Raw genomic sequence first — 20,018 nt, 5'->3', positions numbered from 1 at the left:
TCCGTAGATAAACTAGGATATGCGCCTACCCCTCGGACAATTCAACTGCTTAGTAGAATCATGTCGCGAGGTTAATATACGTAGTATATTTGTAGGATTCTGAACAACGATCTCCATCTAAATTCTTTCCTTCAAGAAAACAAAATAAGGATTGGAGATCGACCACCTTCGATCTCTATCAAAGAGTGAAGGAGAAGTCTTCATCGAAGGAAAGCTTCAATGGTGAACAGAATACTAAGACGATAGTTCAAGCCAAACTGGATATTCCCGTCCGATCTTCTCTATTCCAGGTTGGTCGCCTACTGTAAGATAGTTTCTTTCAGCAGCAGTCTTCTTCCCAATGCTAGAAATTCCAGGAATTCGAGCATAGGCGAGGTTCCCGATTATCATGTAACATCGGGGATTCTCGTCTCGCTCACTTTAGACCGTGGTCTCGCCTAAGTGTTTGGAGATCGTAAAAAACTCGAACACTCTGAATGCGCTAGAAATTCCTTAGAATTCTAAGCAGTCTGCGAAACCCCCACCGAATTCGTCAAACGATATCGGCTGGTGGTCCTCTCGATTCCCGTAGAAATCGAGAATGGGGCAGGATCCCTCCTCAACGACCGGGGCTTACGTCAGGTAGGACCCGAAGGTCCCCCCCTGGTAGCGCAGTCCCCAACGTGGGATCCTACAGAGAAATCTCTGTAGGATCCCTCCCCTTTCCCTCGTAGCCGTAAGGAGAGAGGGAATGGGGGAGGAATTGGATACTCGCTCGCCTTCCCAGTGGAACTAGCAGTTGGAGAAGAATAGGAGCAGCCATCGCCTTGCGGCGATGGTCTCTCAGAGTCTGGGAAAACGTATCGTCAGGAGAAAACGTTTTCCCGCGGAGGGTTACGAACTCTCACTGTAGGTAAGGGTCTGCCGCCACTGTGAACGTCGTCTGGGTGGGGCTGATCGACACCTGACGGGGAGAGCCGATACCGTCCTCCGACTCATTCCAGTATTTAAATACGGTGTCCGAAGACACGTAGAAACGCCGCTGTCGCAGTAGAGGAGGTGGAAGTAGCTTGATCGACCGGCCAGAACTGAGCGAGCCTTCTTGTCCGGAGACGAGAGAGACTGGTTCGAGACAGAATCGGCAAGCTCCGATCGCGGCAGACCCACCGTCGGTTTGGGTTCCCTCTCGGGCCCCAAAACGACTCGAGCAGAGACGTGGGCTCTGCTGGTGGGAGCGGCAATCCTTCCGCAAGGTCATTATGCTGACGAATCAGCTTAATGACTTCTGCAATTTCCTCTGTATCTCGGGAGTAACCGCGTCTTGCGGAGTAGGACCGTCCAGTCCTTCCAACAAGAACAGATCCCGAGATACTCCTCCTTCCGAAGGAGGAATAGAGGCAGACCCCTGACGGTCGCCTCCAGCTACTTGCACGTATGTCCTGGTCGGTCCTAGAACCGTGCCTGGTCCATACGGCGTCATAGCGGGATCGCGAGCGGCGCACCTCTCGCGATCACTCATAGGTACCTCGCTCCTCCCGGTGTAGCCCGAGGAGGTTGAAGGTACAGGAGAGGCAGACCTGACGCCCCCCCTAGCTCGCTGGCAGGACCAGCGTGCTTGGAGGGTCTGGCTGCTGATCGTCAACCCGCGGTGGCGATCGAGCAGCAGGCCTAGCCTTGCCGCTCGCCTGGGGCGAGAGGCTCGGCTGAGAACGTCGACGCTGATCTCTAGCGTCAGGCGAGCTGTTGCTGGTTACCATCTTCGCCCGGTCCCGATGGGAGCGGCGTCAGGTGACCTGCTAGGTTCGCTGTCGCGGTGAGACCGGCGAGCGTCCTCTCGGCGTCGGTCCAGCCGCTGGTACCAGCCGTGGCTGGTACCGACGGCCGCGAGGACCCCTTCCTCGCCTCAACTCGTGGCTGGTCAGCGACCGTCACGTCAACCCGAGCAGCAAGCTGGTCGCTGCGAGAGCGTCCACTGGCCTGACGAGAGTCGTCTGCACGACTCTCGCCAGTCTTCTGCTCCGCGCTTCGGTCTTGACGGCGAGCGAGCTCGGGCGTCAAGACTTTGGCTGGACGGTCTCCCGCGGGAGACCGTCCACTCGGTACTTCTCGCTAACGAGAAGCCGAGGCGGATCCTGGTTTAGCGGCAGAACCGCTAGAACCAGGCGAGGAAGTGCCAGCCGAAGCTGGTACTCCTCTGGTCCCCGTCTTCTTCTCCTTGGTAGAAGAAAAGACGGGCCCTGTTCCCGAGGGAGCAGGAGGACCAGCAGAAGAGCTCCCCGAATCGCCGGAGCGAGACGGGCCCTTAGAAGGTCCCGAAGGAGCCTTCTTAGGGGGGAAAACCCGAAAAACCCGGGTTACCAGCTGGTCGCTGCAAGAGCGGCCGCTGGCCTGGCAAGAGTCACCTGAGCGTCTCTCACCAGCCTTCTGCTCCGTGCCGCGTCTTGGCGCCGAGCGAACTCTGGCGCCGAAACTTGGCTGCACGGTCTACCCGAGGGGGAGAACGTACACTCGGGATCTCGCGAACGAGAGACCGAGCCGGAACCTGGCGTAGCGGCATCGCCGCTAGCACCAGGCGAGGAAGTACCAGAGCTAACCGATACTCTCTGGTCCCCGTCTATCTCTTCCTTACGGAAGGGGAGACGGGCCCCGCTCCCGAAGGAGCAGGAGGACCAGCAGAAGGACACCCCCCGTCCCACGAGGTGGGACGGGCCCTTAGAAGTTCCCGAAGGAGACTTCTTTAGGGGGGAAGGCAGCCTTCTTCTTCTTCGGCTTATGGGCCTTAGAAGTCGAAGGGGAAGAGGCAGCAGCAGACGATGAAGACGAAGATGACAGCTTCCTCTTCTCCTCTTCCTCGTCAGCTCACGCAGGACAGTCGTCAGGTCCTCCATCCAGGCCGGAGCCGGGGCTATTGCCGAAGCAACACGGCCCGACTGCACCTGTCCGGAAGGACCTGGGACTGGGGAAGACACACCGTGGGCAGGACCAGCATGGACAGGCACAGGAACCAGGAGCGACAGGAACAGCAACCAGCTCAGGAGCGGCAGGAACAGCGGCAGCGGTAGACCCAGAAGGGACAGCCAAGCCAACAGCGGGAATCACATCAGCGGCAGGTACGGCAGGCCCAGCGATCGCCTCGTAGAATCATCGGCAGCCAGCGGAACCTGGGTCCTGGCGCCCGGTCCCGGGGCGAGCTGCTGGAACAGCGGAAGTCTGGGGCAGGCAACACGAAGAAAACAGGCGGCGGCGGCAACCCCACCTCGGTACGGCTGCGGCCCTAGTAGCGGCAGACGGCGTCATCGACACAGCATGGGGAGTGTAGACCAGGAGGGGGGGGAGCAGCATAAGCGGCCGTTGTAGTAGTGGAGACCGCCCCAGACCTCGCTAGACGCTGCAGCAGCCCGTGAATGCTAGGCACGCCCTGCCTCCGCGGTGGTCCATACCTGTCCAAGGTCGTCTCCCATGGATGTAGCACCTGCGGTAACATAGATAGATTAGTAAGAGGGGTTCCCTCACGCACGGGGGGAAGACATGCCCCACCCGAACGCAAGGAAGACCCCAAATACAAAATACAACGAAGAAGCTGAGCGGGGGCAGGAAGGAAGACGAAGAATCGGATACCAAGGGAGTCGCGGGAGAGCTTTCTGACGACTTCCTGGCAGACCTTCGCTTCCCCTACCCCCGCACAGCAGTGAAAAGTTAATATGAAAATGAAACAGAATACTGCCCTTGCGATTCACTTCATAGAACTTAAAGGGGAAAAGATCAATTCCCGGTAAGAACGGAAACTTGATCCAATAATATGATGCTACATAAAATATATATGAAAATGAAACAGAATACTGCACTTGCGATTTCATTTTCACATAAAAAAATCGTAAGGATCAATTCCCGGGTAAGAACGAAAATTGATCCAAATTAAATTCATGCAAATAAATAAATGAAAATGAAAAGAATATTGCAATTGCGAATCCACTTTCATTGCATTCTATTATACAAAATTAAAAGGCTCGTGCCGAGCGCAAACACACTCTCGGTAACGAACGCACAGGGCAAACATATAATGAAAAGAGTACTTACATTTTTCAATTACACACTTTCGCCCAAAACATACATGACTCGGCGCGAGCGCGCCCCGCCCTCGGCACCGAGGCATAATTCAAGGGTTCAATTCATGAAAAGAGAGGAAATCGCCGCATCTACGGCGATAACTCCATGTTGGTTCATAATTAAGTAATGAAAATGAAAACAGTGTACTTACAGTTTCATTTTCAAGTCAAACAAACCATTAGTAGAAAACACAATATAAACAAAGCATACGACGATGAAGCGGGCAGAGAGCGATGACGAACACGTCCTTCACACCCGCGGCCGAAAGCAAAAGTGATTTGTTTACCTCCCAGTCGCGCGGCGCGCGACTGTCGGACAAGCAGTTAACTACCGTTCTCCCCTTGTTCGAAGCTTACGACCGTTCCAGCTGCCGCTAGCTACTTCCTATTGTTAAAGGACCGATGGTTTGTATTACGTATCGGAACAATTGTCATTTGTTCCGATACGTAATACAAACCCTCGGTCCTTTAACAATAGGAAGACTCACTTCTTGGTGGGAGGAATCTGAGTCTTTTTGGTGAACAGACTGGTGTTCGTCCAACCCTGGAGTGCCTCCCTGGTCGTAAGAGCAAGGGAGGGATCCAAGCCTCTGTCCGATTGATCGGGGTGTGCACCGCAGGATCAATGGTCAGACCTCTGGGCCAAGTACTAAGAGAGAGGCAAGCGTATCTCTTCGTACCAGCAAGCAAGAACTTGTTCCTGTTTGCAAGAGACAATCATAAAATGATGGGTTTGTCTCAAATTGGCATCCACTTCCTCCCCCTTGTTGGAGGAAGTGGTGGATATTTACTCCTATCCCTACTGAAAGGGATAGGATGGTGCTCTATTGAGTAGCTCACCTGCATCTCGTCCTTACCCAGCAGGGTGACGACCGTGTCCCTCTACCCAGAGGTAGAGGGAAGAAAAAGATGGGAAGAGGAGCCAGTCACACTCTCATTCCTCATCCATTCTTACGGTCACACCAGGACTCGATGCTGTTCAGCCTGCGAGGGTCTGGGTTAACTACACAACGTGTTGAGCAACCACCACGGTTCCCAAGGAAAAAGATCCAAGGAACTGTGGGCAATATCCTGAAGGTAGAAGGAGATGCATGCGGTCCGGTTGGACCAGGCGCCTGCCTTCATTACCTGCGCCACGGAGAAGTTCTTGCTGAACGCGAGAGAATGATGAAGAGGCGTCCACACTCATCCTGGGTGTCGAGTTTCTTCAGACAGCTCCGTCGCGCCTTCACAGGACAAAGCAGCATAGCCTTCGTATCGGAGGCGGTGAAGTCCATTAGGGAGGGTATTGTGAAGGACTCGAACCAATCGTCAGTTACCGAAAGGTTCTGAGTCTTCGCTACGAAGATCGGTACGAAATCGAGCGTCACAAATCCCCATCCCTTTGTGCTTGACTTCTCAAGAGAAGTCATGCAGTTACCTAAGACGAAAAGAAGGGAATAGTCGTATGACCTATCCCTCTTCTCGACTTTGGTTATGTACAGTACTCATACTGACAAGCTATTAAGACGAAAGTAATGATTGCTCTGTAACAACCGAACTAAGTCCACAGCATAGTTCGTAACTGACTCGGGCGCTCTGACAGCTGCCGACTGACTGGTTCGGAATCAGTAGAGGCAAGTTGTCCAAGCATCCGGGTAAGTCACGTGACCTTCGCCCTTTAAAGAGTTATGCTGAGAGACCAAACAAATAAAATATTTGTTAGACACCGATGCCGGACGGCGCGGCGATGATTCTCTTAATGCATAAGCTCAAAAGGCGAAAGTCAATTGCCTTCAAAAGACCGAGGTCCCTGATGGCAAGAAAATCTCATAGACGTTGAATCTCAGCTTAAGGAGAAACAACACTATGTGACGTTGAAGACGAAGGTAGGCAATGAATGCAACCTACGTCTTCCAGCTGAATCGAGAGAAGGAATCTCAAGATTCTGACCTGTGCTTACAAATGACTGAAAACGCTAACCGCCATTTCATTGCTGTCCGGTGTGCAGTGAAAGCGGGCGTTCTTCAGTAATGAAACACAGGGGAGAGCCGCCTGAAGAACTACTGCTCATGGGCTGAACGTTTGGAAGTAGAGCTGGCAGGTGTGAGAGTAGGCGATGTCTTTCAATACATCTGCTAATCCGGGGTGAACAATGAACAATTGCACACCTCCGAATACAAGATATTTTGAGGACAAACTCAGATTCCGCAAAAATCTTTCGCATTATCGAGATACGATGCAGCAAGAGACTATTACAGAATTCTGTTACCGTGCGGTAAACAGAAAGATGAGAGTCGAATAGATATCTCTGTTTAAAATTCTCGCAATACCGAAGACGATGAATACTAGCGTCACAGCAGTAGATGGTCATTCATGTATGCGAGAATCCCCGTTAATCAGAGACTTAAGTCCGTGATTGTTGGGCAGAGATACGGTTGGTATTCAATCAAAGCAGGTGAGAAAGACATAACCAACCGTCCATCTCGAAGCGGCAGCTGGTACTGAAATGCCTCGGGCAATTCAATACGCAGTAGCTGTCGCTGACTCGTCATCCTGAGTTGCCAAGTAATCCTTTCCACGAAGGAATGCGTTCGGCTAGAACCACCGAGCATAAAAAGATATGCTCGAGCAAATTATATTTATGCGAAACGAATTTCGGTAAATATAAAAGCTTAAATGGTGTTGTTGTGACAACACCATAAGTATAATAAAATTGAAACTGGAAACTCCTGGGAGGTTGCAGGCAACCCCGAGTTGCAGTTCAATTAGAATACTTTTCGTCTAAGTCGCAATCCGTAGAATAACCAGGATATGCGCCTACCCCTCGGACCATTCAACTGCTTAGCAGAATCATGTCGCGAGGTTAATATACGTAGTATATTTGTAGGATTCTGAACAACGATCTCCATCCTAAATTCTTTCCTTCAAGAAAACAAAATAAGGATTGGAGATCGACCACCTTCGGTCTCTATCAAAGAGAGTGAAGAAGTCTTCCTCGAAGGAAAGCTTCAATGGTGAACAGAATACTAAGACGATAGTTCAAGCCAAACTGGATATTCCCGTCCGTTCTTCTCTATTCCAGGTTGGTCGCCTACTGTGAGATAGTCTTCTTTCAGCAGCAGTCTTCTTCCTAATGCTAGAAATTCCAGGAATTTGAGCATAGGCGAGGTTCCCGATTATCGTGTAACATATCGGGGATTCTCGCCTCGCTCACTTTGGACCGTGGTCTCGCCTAAGTGTTTGGAGATCGTAAGAAACTCTAACACTCTGAATGCGCTAGAAATTCCGTAGATTCAAGCAGTCTGCGAAACCCCCACCGAATTCGTCAAACGATATCGGCTGGTGGTCCTCTCGATTCCCGTAGAAATCGAGAATGGGGCAGGATCCCTCCTCAACGACCGGGGGCTTACGTCAGGTAGGACCCGAAGGTCCCCCCGGTAGCGCAGTCCCCAACGTGGGATCCTACAGAGAAATCTCTGTAGGATCCCTCCCCTTTCCCTCGTAGCCGTAAGGAGAGAGGGAATGGGGGAGGAATTGGATACTCGCTCGCCTTCCCAGTGGAACTAGCAGTTGGAGAAGAGTAGGAGCAGCCATCGCCTTGCGGCGATGGCCTCTCGGAGTCTGGGAAAACGTATCGTCAGGAGAAACGTTTTCCCGAGGAGGGTTACGAACTCTCACTGTAGGTAAGGGTCTGCCGCCACTGTGAACGTCGTCTGGGTGGGGCTGATCGACACCTGACAGGAGAGAGCCGATACCGTCCTCCGACTCATTCCAGTCCTCGTCGAGGTCGAAACCTCTCAGGAGGACCGAAGGAGTATTAAATACGGTGTCCGAAGACACGTAGAAACGCCGCTGTCGCAGTAGAGGAGGTGGAAGTAGCTTGATCGACCAGCCAGAACTGAGAGAGCCTTCTTGTCCGGAGACGAGAGACTCTGGTTCAAGACAGAATCGGCAAGCTCCAATCGCGGCAAACCCACCGTCGGTTTGGGTTCCCTCTCGGGCCCCAAAACGACTCGAGCAGAGACATGGGCTCTGCTGGTGGGAGCGGCGATCCTTCCCCAGGTCGTTGTGCTGACGAATCAGTGCAATAACCTGGGCAAAGTTACTCTGAATCTCGGAAGTTACAGCGTCTTGAGGAGTAGGACCGTCCAGTCCCTCCAACAAGAGCAGCTCCCAAGACCCTCCTCCTTCAGAAGAAGGATCAGCAACAGATCCCTGACGGTTGCCTCCAATCACTTGCGCGTACGTCCTGGCTGGTCCTAAGACCATACCTGGCACGTGCGGCGTCGTGACGGGATCGTGAGCGGCGCATCTCTCACGATCACTCCTATATACCTCGCTCTTCCTGGCGTATGCCGAGGAAGTTGAAGGTATCTGAGAGACATAACTGACGCTACCCCCTCCCGCCCCTGACGGTCGCCTCCAATCACTTGCGCGTACGTCCTGGTTGGTCCTAAGACCATACGTGGCACGTGCGGCGTCGTGACGGGATCGTGAGCGGCGCACCTCTCATGATCACTCCTAGCTACCTCGCTCTTCCCGGTGTAGCCCGAGGAAGTTGAAGGTAGTGGAGAGACAGACCTGACGCTTCCCCCCCGCTCGCTGGCAGGACCAGCGTACGTGGGGGGCTGCAGCCGATCACCAACCCGCGGTGGGGATCGATCTGCAGGCCTGGCCGTGCCGCTCACCTGTGGCGAGCGGCTCGACTGAGCACGTCGACCCCGGTCCCGTGCGTCAGACGAGCTGCTGCTGGTCACTGTATCCGCCCGGTCCCTGTGGGAGCGGCGGTCAGGTGACCTGCAGAGCTCGCTTTCGCGGTGAGACCGGTGAGCGTCCTCGCGGCACGTCAAACCGCTGGTACCAGCCGAGGCTGGTACCGTCGGTCGAGGGGACCTGGGGGACCTCTTCCCAGCCTCAACCCGTGGCCGGTCAGAGACCGTCACGTCCACCCAGGGAGGGTACCGGCTGGTCGCTACGAGAGCGGCCGCTGGCCTGGCGAGAGTCACCTGAGCGGCTCTCGACAGTCTTCTGCTCCGTGCCTCGGTCATGACGCTGAGCGAACTCAGGCGTCTTAACTTTGGCTGCACGGTCACCCGAAGGAGACCGTACACTCGGAACTTCTCGCGGACGAGAAACCGAGCCGGTGCCTGGCTTAGCAGCAGAGCTGCCAAGACCAGGCGAGGGTGTACCAGCGGTAGCCAGCACACCCTTGGTCCCCGTCTTCTTCTTCTTCTCAGAAGGGGAGACGGGCCCCGTTCCCGAAGGAACAGGAGGACCAGCAGAAGACCCCCCCGTCACACCGGAGTGACGAGCCCTTCGAAGTTCCCGAAGGAGTCTTCTTAGGGGGAAAACCCCGGTTACCAGCTGGTCGCTGCGAGAGCGGCCGCTGGCCTGGCGAGTCACCTGAGCGGTTCTCGCCAGCCTTCTGCTCCGTGCCGTGGTCTTGGCGCCGAGCGAACTCTGGCGCCGAAACTTTGGCTGCACGGTCTCCCGAGGGAGAGCGTACACTCGGGATCTCTCGCGAACGAGAGACCGAGCCGGAACCTGGCGTAGCGGCATCGCCGCTAGCACCAGGCGAGGAAGTACCAGAGCTAACCGATACTCCTCTGGTCCCCGTCTATCTCTTCCTTACGGAAGGGGAGACGGGCCCCGCTCCCGAAGGAGCAGGAGGACCAGCAGAAGGACCCCCCCGTCCCACCGAGGTGGGACGGGCCCTTAGAAGTTCCCGAAGGAGACTTCTTAGGGGGGGAGGCAGCCTTCTTCTTCTTCGGCTTATGGGCGTTAGAAGTCGAAGGGGAAGAGGCAGCAGCAGACGAAGACGAAGATGACACCTTCCTCTTCTTCGTCAGCTCACGCAGGACAGTCGTCAGGTCCTCCATCCAGGCCGGAGTCGGGCCTATTGCCGAAGCAACACGGCCCGACTGCACCTGTCCGGAAGGACCTGGGACTGGGGAAGACACACCATGGGCAGGACCAGCATGGACAGGCGCAGGAACCAGGAGCGACAGGAACAGCAACCAGCTCAGGAGCGGCAGGAACAGCGGCAGCGGTAAACACAGAAGGGACAGCCAAGCCAGTAGCGGGAACCACATCAACGACAGGTACGGCAGGCCCAGCCATCGCCTCGTAGAATCATCGGCAGCCAGCGGGAACCTGGGTACTGGCGGCCGGTCCAGGGGCGAGCTGCTGGAACAGCGGAAGTCTGGGGCAGGCAACACGAAGAAAACACAGGCGGCGGCGGCATACCCCTCCTTGGTACGGCGGCGACCGGCCCTAGAAGCGGCAGACGGCGTCACCGACACAGCATGGGGAGTGTAGACCAGCGGGGGGAAGCAGCATAAGCGGCCGTGGAGGTTGTAGTGGAGACCGCTCCAAGGTCACCGCCCCAGACCTCGCTAGACGCTGCAGCAGATCGTGGATGCTAGGCACGCCCTGCAGCCGCAGTGGCCCATACCTGTCCAAGGTCGTCTCCCACGGATGTAGCACCTGCGGTAGCACAGACAGATTAGTAAGAGGGGTTCCCTCACGCACGGGGGGGGAGACATGCCCCACCCCGAACGCAAGGAAGACCCCAAATACAAAATACAACGAAGAAGCTGAGCAGGGGGCAGGAAGGAAGACGAAGAATCGGATACCAAGGGAGTCGCGGGAGAGCTTTCCGACGACTTCCTGGCAGACCTTCGCTTCCCCTACCCCCGCACAGCAGTGAAAAGTAATATGAAGATGAAACAGAATACTGCCCTTGCGATTCACTTCATAGAACTTAAAGGGGAAAAGATCAATTCCCGGGTAAGAACGGAAACTTGATCCAAATAATATGATGCTATCATAAAATATATATGAAAATGAAACAGAATACTGCACTTGCGATTTCACTTTCACAGAAAATAATCGTAAGGATCAATTCCCGGGTAAGAGCGAAAATTGATCCAAATTAATTTTATGCAAATAAATAAATGAAAATGAAAAGAATATTGCATTGCGAATCCACTTTCATTGCATTTTATCATACAAACCTTACATTTTTCAATTACACACTTTCGCCCAAATACATGACTCGGCGCGAGCGTCGGCACCGAGACATAATCAAGGGTTCAATTATGAAAAGAGAGGAAATCGCCGCATCTACGGCGATAGCTCCATGTTGGTTCATAATTAAGTAATGAAAATGAAAACAGTGTACTTACAGTTTCATTTTCAAGTCAAACAAACCATTAGTAGTAAACACAATATAAACAAAGCATACGACGATGATGCGGGCAGAGAGCGATGACGAACACGTCCTTCACACCCGCGGCCGAAAGCAAAAGTGATTATTCACCTCTCGGGCGCGCAGGCGCGCGCACGATCGGACAAGCAGTTAACTACCGTTCTCCCCTTGTTCGAAGCTTACGACCGTCCCAGCTGCCGCTAGTTACCTTCCTATTGTTAAAGGACCGAGGGTTTGTATTACGTATCGGAACAAATGCAACAAACCACGGGCTTAGGAAAAAAAAAAACCAGCTTGAGGGAGGAGAGCAAAGCAGAGATCCATTCTCCAAAGCAGTCAAAGAAAGACTGATGCATCATTGGATTCAGGTGCACTCTCTTGACATGCTCCCACCTCTGATAGCAGTTGTCACATATTCCTTGCATTTACAATCTTTGATTGTTTTTAACTGGTTTCCAGCTGGCGCTGGAAGATTTATCCTATTGTTAGGACTGAAGGTCTGTCCCACATATGAATAAAAGTTATTTTTCCAGTTAAATGGAATTTGCAATTCCCCTTAGTTTGTGCAAACATTTCTATTTTATTTCAGATTTAGTTTGTACTTTTCTTGTAGCATCTTGTTTTGGTTGATTAGTTGGGGCCAGAAGTAACTTTTAACAGCTCATCATACTTACAAGCTAAGATGCTTTAGGGCAAAAGCATATGCTGGCAAAAGGCCAGCTTAATCTAAACCATATAACCAATACCCAAACTACAAATATGCGTTTCAATGTTCATGTGACATGAAATGGGGCCATCTAAATAAAAAAAAAAAATGACCTCAAATTACTTTAATACACAGATGGGCAGGTTCTTATGACTTTAAAATTAAATCCACAGAAGAATATATAAATAATTGCTTGAATGAAAAGTATTGCTTATCTATTAGTGCATCACCAAATCTGCATGATTATATGAGCTTCCAGCATAGCATTAACATCTTTACTTACCCTTGCACAATACCTCCAGAGAACCCTGCATGGTTGCAGTATGCCTCTTCAATGTGTTGGAACATAAATGGATGGTTGCAAAGTTTTCTGAGCTGCATGATAGTGTTCATGAGGGCCTTGGTGTTGCTCTTTTGTCCCTTCTTATCTTCAGCACAGAGCATAACGCCTCGTGACTGCATTGATCGGTAGAGTACATGCTGAAGCCCAGACATCTCACATTTTATGATATATTCAACCTGGAAATAACATTATAGAAATGTATTCATAACAATTCCCTCACCTATCACCATTATCACTTATTCTCATTTCACCTTTCACTCTTTTATAAATAATTTCTTCAGTAACAATTCTGCTCTTTTCTTGTCCTCAGACCTTACAATTTATAAACTTTTACTTTGATTTAATTTTTGCTTAATATAATACCATTTTTACTCTTCTTTTGCCCTCTTAACCTTTATTTACATATTTCTTTGCTTGGATGTTTGGCATATAAGCTAACATCAGTTAAAAGCTAGACAGTGACACTAATAAATGCTATATTTATTTTTATCTAAACTGGTTTTTAATAAGTTATGCATATAAAAATATAAAACTCATGTTTACATCATTCACAATAAATTATAGTGATAATAATTTATAATTTATAAAAATCTAATGGTGCAACTAGAAATTAAAATTTAAAAACAATATCATTTAACTATAAAGAAAACCAAGATGTAAAGCTATAGAAAAAGCACCGATATATGAGGAAATCAAAATAAAACTCCGCTGTCTTATAGGATGTTACAAATTTACTGAAACAAAAACAAAACAAAATAAAGACTATTTTTCACAATAACACTGTGCTAGTTTATTTAACTGTGATCCATCACACAACGTCGCATGAAAAAAATCTATACTACCTACCTTCTCAGGTAGCTGGGCTTCTACTTCTTTCTTCAACCTTCGAAGCAAGAATGGTCGTAATACTTTGTGCAAACGACGGATAATCAAAATGGTTTCTTCTTCATTCAGCTCCACCTATGACAAAAAAAAAAAATTATTCCTTCGAAATTCAATTTCTTAAAATACAGCTTTAAAATTTTTTACATTTTACTTGAGAAACTTATTTCTTTTATACCTAACTTAAGACATAAACCATGCTTTTGTATCTTAGGCATATACTACAAGTTTTTTCAATACAGGCGGCCCGCGGTTAACGGCGCAATCACTCAACGGCGAATCTGTTTTACGGCGGTTGTCAAAAATATTCATTAAAAAAATAAGGCATTTTAAAGGTATCTTTACGGCACAAATTTCAGTTAACAGCGCCGCTAGCGCCGTTGTCTAACGAGTTCATACATCTGTAGAAATGCCGTTCAGACCATAAAGGTTATGCAAATTATATTAACAAATTTTATGGAGAGTTATTACGTAGGTATTAGGGTAAAATATATGCCTCTGACGCTGTTCTATGCCGAAAATATAGAGTTACATAAGTGCAAATTTAGCTATGGATGTGTCGATTCATAAATATTCATGCTTTTGTTTAAAATGTGTATGAAAATGTATTACGTGAAAGGCATTATTATTTCTGTACAGAAATATGATACAAAGGCAGCTTTTGAAACTGCCCTTCACGTTATCAAATACGATGTTTTTTCATGTTCTTTCTTGTAAGCCGCCGCCTGCCGCTCTTCCGAAAATATCGATTTAAAAAAAGTGCAAATTAGCGATCGATGTGTCTATTTTATAAATGTTTATGCTTCTAAGTTTAAAATGTATATGAAAATGTACTACGAATAGGGTATTTTTATTTCTGTGCAGAAATATGATAAAAAGGCAGCTTTTGAAACTCCCCTTCAAGTTATCGACTACGATGTGTCGATTCATAAGTGTTCATGCTTTTGTTTAAAATGTGTATGAAAATGTATTACGTGAAAGGCATTTTTATTTCTGTACAGAAATATGATACAAAGGCAGCTTTTGAAATTGCCCTTCACGTTATCAAATACGATGTTTTTTCATGTTCTTTCTTGTAAGCCGCCGCCTGCCGCTCTTCCGAAAATGTCGATTTAAAAAAAGTGCAAATTAGCCATCGATGTGTCGATTTTATAAATGTTTATGCTTTTATGTTTAAAATGTGTATGAAAATGTACTACGAATAGGGTATTTTTATTTCTGTGCAGAAATATGATAAAAAGGCAGCTTTTGAAACTCCCCTTCAACTTATCGACTACGATGTTTTTTTTCAAGTTCGTTCTTGTATGCCGCCGTCTGCCGCTCTTCCGAAAATATAGTTAAAAGAAAAAAAAGGGCAAATTTAGCGATCGATGTGTCGATTTTTCAAATGTTTATGCTTTTATGTTTAAAATGTGTATGAAAACATATTGCGTAAAGGTATTTTCATTTTTGTACAGAAATAAGATACAAATTAAGGCAGCCTTTGTAACTAGGCTCCACGTTGTAAGGGGATGGTTTTTCATGTTCGTTCTTGTCCGCCAGTTCCGAAAAATGCATTGTGTTATTTTATTAATTACGCATCTTTTCCATAAATCCTTTAAAAAGTTATACATTATTTCACTGTATCCAAGAATATTGTATGTATTCTCATATTATTGTATTTTAAAATACTACGGCAAACTTAAGCCAGTATTCCGCGGAGCGGCCAATGTTGTGGTTTGAAATCAGCTGATGAATACGAGTCTGTTTCACCATAACGCAATTCTGAGCGAATGCTCTTCCTTCTAGTTAGCATAAACGAATATCTATATACTTGACTTATATGAGACAAAGTTATTTTTCCATATACAGCGTGTTTTTAGGTGGAAATATTTATTGAATATGTCTCGTTGTGAATGTGAACTACTATTTTTTTTCGTTAACAGATTACGTTGGCGGCATGTTTATTGCGTAAAAAATTATGTGATTCCGTTCGCAATACGTAATCCTTTATATCATCGTAATACGAACTTTACGCTATTTATCTTATATCGGCGTGAAACCAACAGTAAAATGTGTTCTTTCAAGCACAGTAGTTTTGATTAAAATTATTTTATCCCAATTTTATCTACAGTTGTGTGTGATGGCAGACGTTTACTGCAGTTTTATCCTTGTTGCTGATGTACGATAATAGTCATTAGCAGCTTGAACAGTTCTCAGCTTCAGTTATAACTAGGTTTAAATTTAACGGTATATTTCCCGATTAATCTTTATCTATATTGATCTCTGATCTATAGCGAATAAAGTTATTACATTAAGATATCTCAGTTCTATTCTATACATAACGCCATTTATAACAAATACGGTAATGTTGCACTGTAGTACGATGATCGAAATACAAGCCAAACATGTTATCCAGTTCAGTTGTACTTAGAAAAAAAAAAAAAAAAAAAAAAAAAAGTAGTTTCTCGTTCGGTTGTTCATGGCTGTACACGTTCACGCAACGAGTATAACGTTAACACCATACTTTCATCATTCTCTTTTGCTGTTATTGAACTTATGTAACTAGAAGATGGATAAAGTTAGACCATTGTAAATTGATCTCTCATAAAATCGAACTATCGTAAGACTAATGATCGTAACCTGAACACTACAGCTACCTGTACACTGTATAAACTTTATTATATCTTTACATAGTTTAGACACCCACATGTACTGTACAGTAATTTCTATAGTACTATACTGCATAAATATAATTTTACTTATTGCGCCGTTGTGGGATTACAGCGCCGTTGACTGTCTAGAGTTTCGAAAGAAGGTGTGCGGCGGCCGTAGGCTTTAAAATCGCTCAGCGTCGAAAATCGCTTGGCGTCGGTGGCCAGGAACGGAACCCCTGCCGCTAACCGAGGGCCGCCTGTATACGTACAGCACATTATGTAATTTGCTTTTGATATTTCCTTTCTAATTCACATTATTTTCTTTTTGATACCAAACCTTTGGTAATGGGTATCAGAAAGTAAAGCAACTGTCAGAGAACAGCAGTCGTAATATATCCTTTACCTCTTAAGTGTATTAAGTAGTGAAATATCAAACTGACAAAGCTAGGCTATCTGGTCTAATATGACATTTTTATAATAAAATTAGGTTTTACATATACATACCAAGTAAACACACAGTGCTATCACAGTGGATCCCCGTATTCGCATTCTCCGGAATCGTGGACTCACGAGAAATATTCACAAATTCCTGGTTTTTTTTATCAATTTCATAATAAAACACTTTTCGTGATAAAGCTATTAAAAAAACCAGGCTTAACATTTTTTTGAATGTTTTTCTTGAGTTTTAACCCTTACTAGACAGGTAAATATATCAATATGGAGCTCCTCAGGCCAGGTAAACTTCAAGGTTAGCTAATTTACGGAAAAAACGCATCCATGGAAAGAGATGCAAGTGTACATGGTGAAAAAAAAAATTATACAAAATTTTCCGTCTTCCACAAGAAGTTGAAAATGACTATTTACAACCCCTTGTGGGGCCTCTTTTACAAGACAATCATAAATTTTACCAACTTATGATTTTTCTAATAAATAAAATTACCCTATGTTGTAAAATTATAATTACTGCTCACACAATATCAAAACAGGTAAGAAATTAAAGCAGTAACAAATTCTTAGCATATTTGTTGAAAAACGTTAACGTAAATTTTTGTTTTACTTTCACATGTTTTTTCTAACATTTCTTTGCAATTTTCTTTGTAAAATTACATAAACAACTGATGTACATCGTAACAGACAAAAACAATAAAACAACAGCAACCTCTTGGTATATTTACGAGGAAATTTACAAAAAGACATCATGTGAGAGATGCAGAACATTCCCCCTTCAAATCACAAGCACTACTGAAGTCCTAAGACACCCAAACCCATGATCTTAAGTCAGTACAAAAGTTGCCGTAAGTGAATTTATGGGCTATAAAATTATTGGCACCTCTTTCCCACCCGATTCTTTCCAATTCGATGGTGCATAATATTGTTTAACTACAGGATCAATTCGTCCACCACCCCAAACCTGTTATTACTACTCCCAAGGATCAATCCATTCATTAAGGGTTAACTAACAAAATAGACTGTTTTAAGCATTTTTCTAGGGGTTCCAACTATTCACGGGGGGTCTCATACGCATTCCCTGTGCATACGGGGGGACCACTGAAATTCCTTATTTTCCTCAGCAGCTTAAGATTTCAAGTTTGTGGTAGCAGTCTATGTTTGTTGTAGGTAATTACTAACTCCGCCCACTTTCAGGGTAGAAAGGTACAACACGGCTCAACAGAACAATTTCTTCATGCTCTATGTCCATGTGAGAGGGAGGTGAGGAGCTCTCATCATGTAATTACTTGGTAAGAACTATATATAAAACTTAATTACTTGGTAAGAACTATATATAAATCTTACTTTTACATAAAATGTCACTTTTATATAAGTAATTTACCAAAAAAATTACATTGCTGAATCCCACACTGACAGGAGGTGGAATCCATGGGGGGGGGGGGCGGGGGGGGGGGGAGAGAGAGAGAGAGAGAGAGAAAGAGAAGAGAGAGAGAGAGAGAGAAGATTTGACATAGTAAATTTGCCAGCATCATTTAAATGATTGTCGTAACCTTACCTGTTGAAAGCACTACAGCAGGAGGGTACTGCCTCTGTTTGGTGTTCTCTCCTGGTCTGTTGATCTGATGATGTCTTAAGATTCTTGATCAAGAATGAACGGGGCCATGGATTGGATTGGAAGGGGTTACTTTCTTTGCTAAGAATCCAAGAAACCAACTTGCTTGTCTACATCCTGTAATTTGCTAATTCTTTAGGCTGTAGCCAAGGTAACTATAAGTGTTTTCTTCATTAAGTCTACCAGCAACGATGTGTGGAGAGGCTCAAAAGGAGGCCCTGAGACCCAACGAAGTATAACGTCTAAATTCCATGACACAAAAGTCACCTGATCTTGTTTGCAAGTGTCAAATGATTTAGTTAGGTCAGAAATATCCTGGCTAGCTGTGAGATCACAGTCTCTATGCTTAAAGACCAAATTAAGCATGGATCTATAACGGTTTATTGTGGGAGTCGCCAGTCCTGCAGGTAAAGCATAAAGTCTGCTAACTGAGCTAAGTGGTTTTAGAAAACAAGATGTCATTTCTTCAGCACCAGTTGCAAAAATCTGACCACTTAGCCTGGTAGAAGGAAGAAGATTGTCGCTTACAGCTGGCAATAGCATTCGCAGCTGTTATTAAAAATCCTTTCGCTCTGACAAATTTCCTGACAGTCTGAAGCCTGTCATAGCAAGACTGGACAAACCCTAATGAAATCAAGTGAAAATGCGATTGCTTGAGAAGACTTCGACACTGTGGTAGGAGTCTTGGGAAGTCCACCAACAACGTGAGAAGGTCCGTGAATCATTCCCTCTGTGGCCAAAATGGGGCCACGAGTGTCACTGTCAAGTTGTTGTGGGACAAACTTGTTGATGACTTCCATCACTATGTTGAATGGGGGAAATGTTAAATGTCCAAGTTGGACCAGTCCTGCAATACTGCATCCGTTGCCCATGCGATAAGGTCTGGTACTAGAGAGCAATACAAGAGAAGACAGCGTTACTTTAACATCGCAAACAGGTCTCTCGATGGCTTCCATCACTGTTTCCACAAATCGATGCACACTTCAGGATTCAGTGTCCATTCTGTCGGTAGAACCTGTTTGCATCGACTTAACTCATCCACAAGGATGTTCAGTTGCTCTGAATGAAGCAGGTAATAATCTGGATGTGATTGTTCTGAGCCCAAATGAGGAGATCCTTGGGCGCTTGGCAAAGTAAGAACGAATGTGTGCCTCTGATTCGTGATGTAGGCCTACGCTGTTATGTTGTTATAGTGAGCCATGATTCTTGTCATATGTCATCAAAGCAAAGTGTTTGAGGGCCAAGTGCATTGCTGTCAGTTCTCTCATGCTGGCCAAATGTACTGCTGTCAGTTCTCTCATGTTGATGTGGAGATGCTTTTCCTCTTGTGACCAAGTCTCCGCCCTTCCAAATTTTGCAGATGAATTCCCAGACTCAGTTAATGGCAATCTGGTTTTATGGGGATTGTCTGGTGCCATAAAACTAGCAATTTATGGTGCCATAACAGGTCTAGTTTTGGTTATCGGTGCTATGAGGTGCCGATAATAGAGTTATAGCACTATAACATACCTAACAGATGCACCATAGATCTTCGAGTTTCAGTTAATGGCAGTTTTCACTTATTAACACCCCGCTGATAAGCAGGGACTGCCTATACAAGGTTACGTCTGGGTTCAGAGGAAGTAATGATTTCCACACTGTGAACCTCCTTTCTTCGAGCCACCACTGAAGGTCCTCCTTGGTCTCAGAAGTGATGGGGAAGATGAATGAATCTGGGGAGGACTTTCTGCACCAACTGGCCTTTAAGAAGAACTGCAAGGGTCTCAGTTGCAGTCTCCCTAGTGGCATGAACTTCTTGATGGAGAAAAGGGTGCCTAGGAGACTCATCCACTCACTAGCTGAGCAGGGAGGGAAAGTGAGGAATTTCTGATATGTCTGAAGACAGAATTGAATTTTTCTCTAGGACAGAAAAGCCCAAAAATTGAGTCTATCATCATCCCTAAATAAGAGAATCGACTGACTTGGGACTAGCAGACTTGGGAAAGTTGATCAAGAGACCAAAACCAAATCCTTGCCAGTAGAATTGTCTTTTGTAAATTGTCATCAAGATACAGGCAAATATTTATGCATGTCAGATGAAGCCATTCACTAAGGGGGTGAGAACCCAGGGAA

The 20,018-nt window shown here is 46.6% G+C and overlaps 1 protein-coding gene across 1 annotated transcript in view; it reads right to left on the bottom strand.

Annotated features, from left to right (window-relative positions):
• Positions 1 to 20,018, bottom strand: part of LOC135198613 (transcription activator BRG1-like) — a 264,106-nt gene that overhangs the window by 67,711 nt on the left and 176,377 nt on the right. The window contains 2 exon segments of the mRNA XM_064226363.1: positions 12,267 to 12,502; positions 13,173 to 13,286. Coding sequence (XP_064082433.1) covers positions 12,267 to 12,502; positions 13,173 to 13,286 — 350 coding nt within the window.

The sequence above is a fragment of the Macrobrachium nipponense genome, chromosome 23 (assembly GCF_015104395.2).
Source record: "Macrobrachium nipponense isolate FS-2020 chromosome 23, ASM1510439v2, whole genome shotgun sequence".
NCBI classification, from domain to species: domain Eukaryota; kingdom Metazoa; phylum Arthropoda; class Malacostraca; order Decapoda; family Palaemonidae; genus Macrobrachium; species Macrobrachium nipponense.
This window is presented reverse-complemented; position numbering and strand designations above follow the sequence as displayed.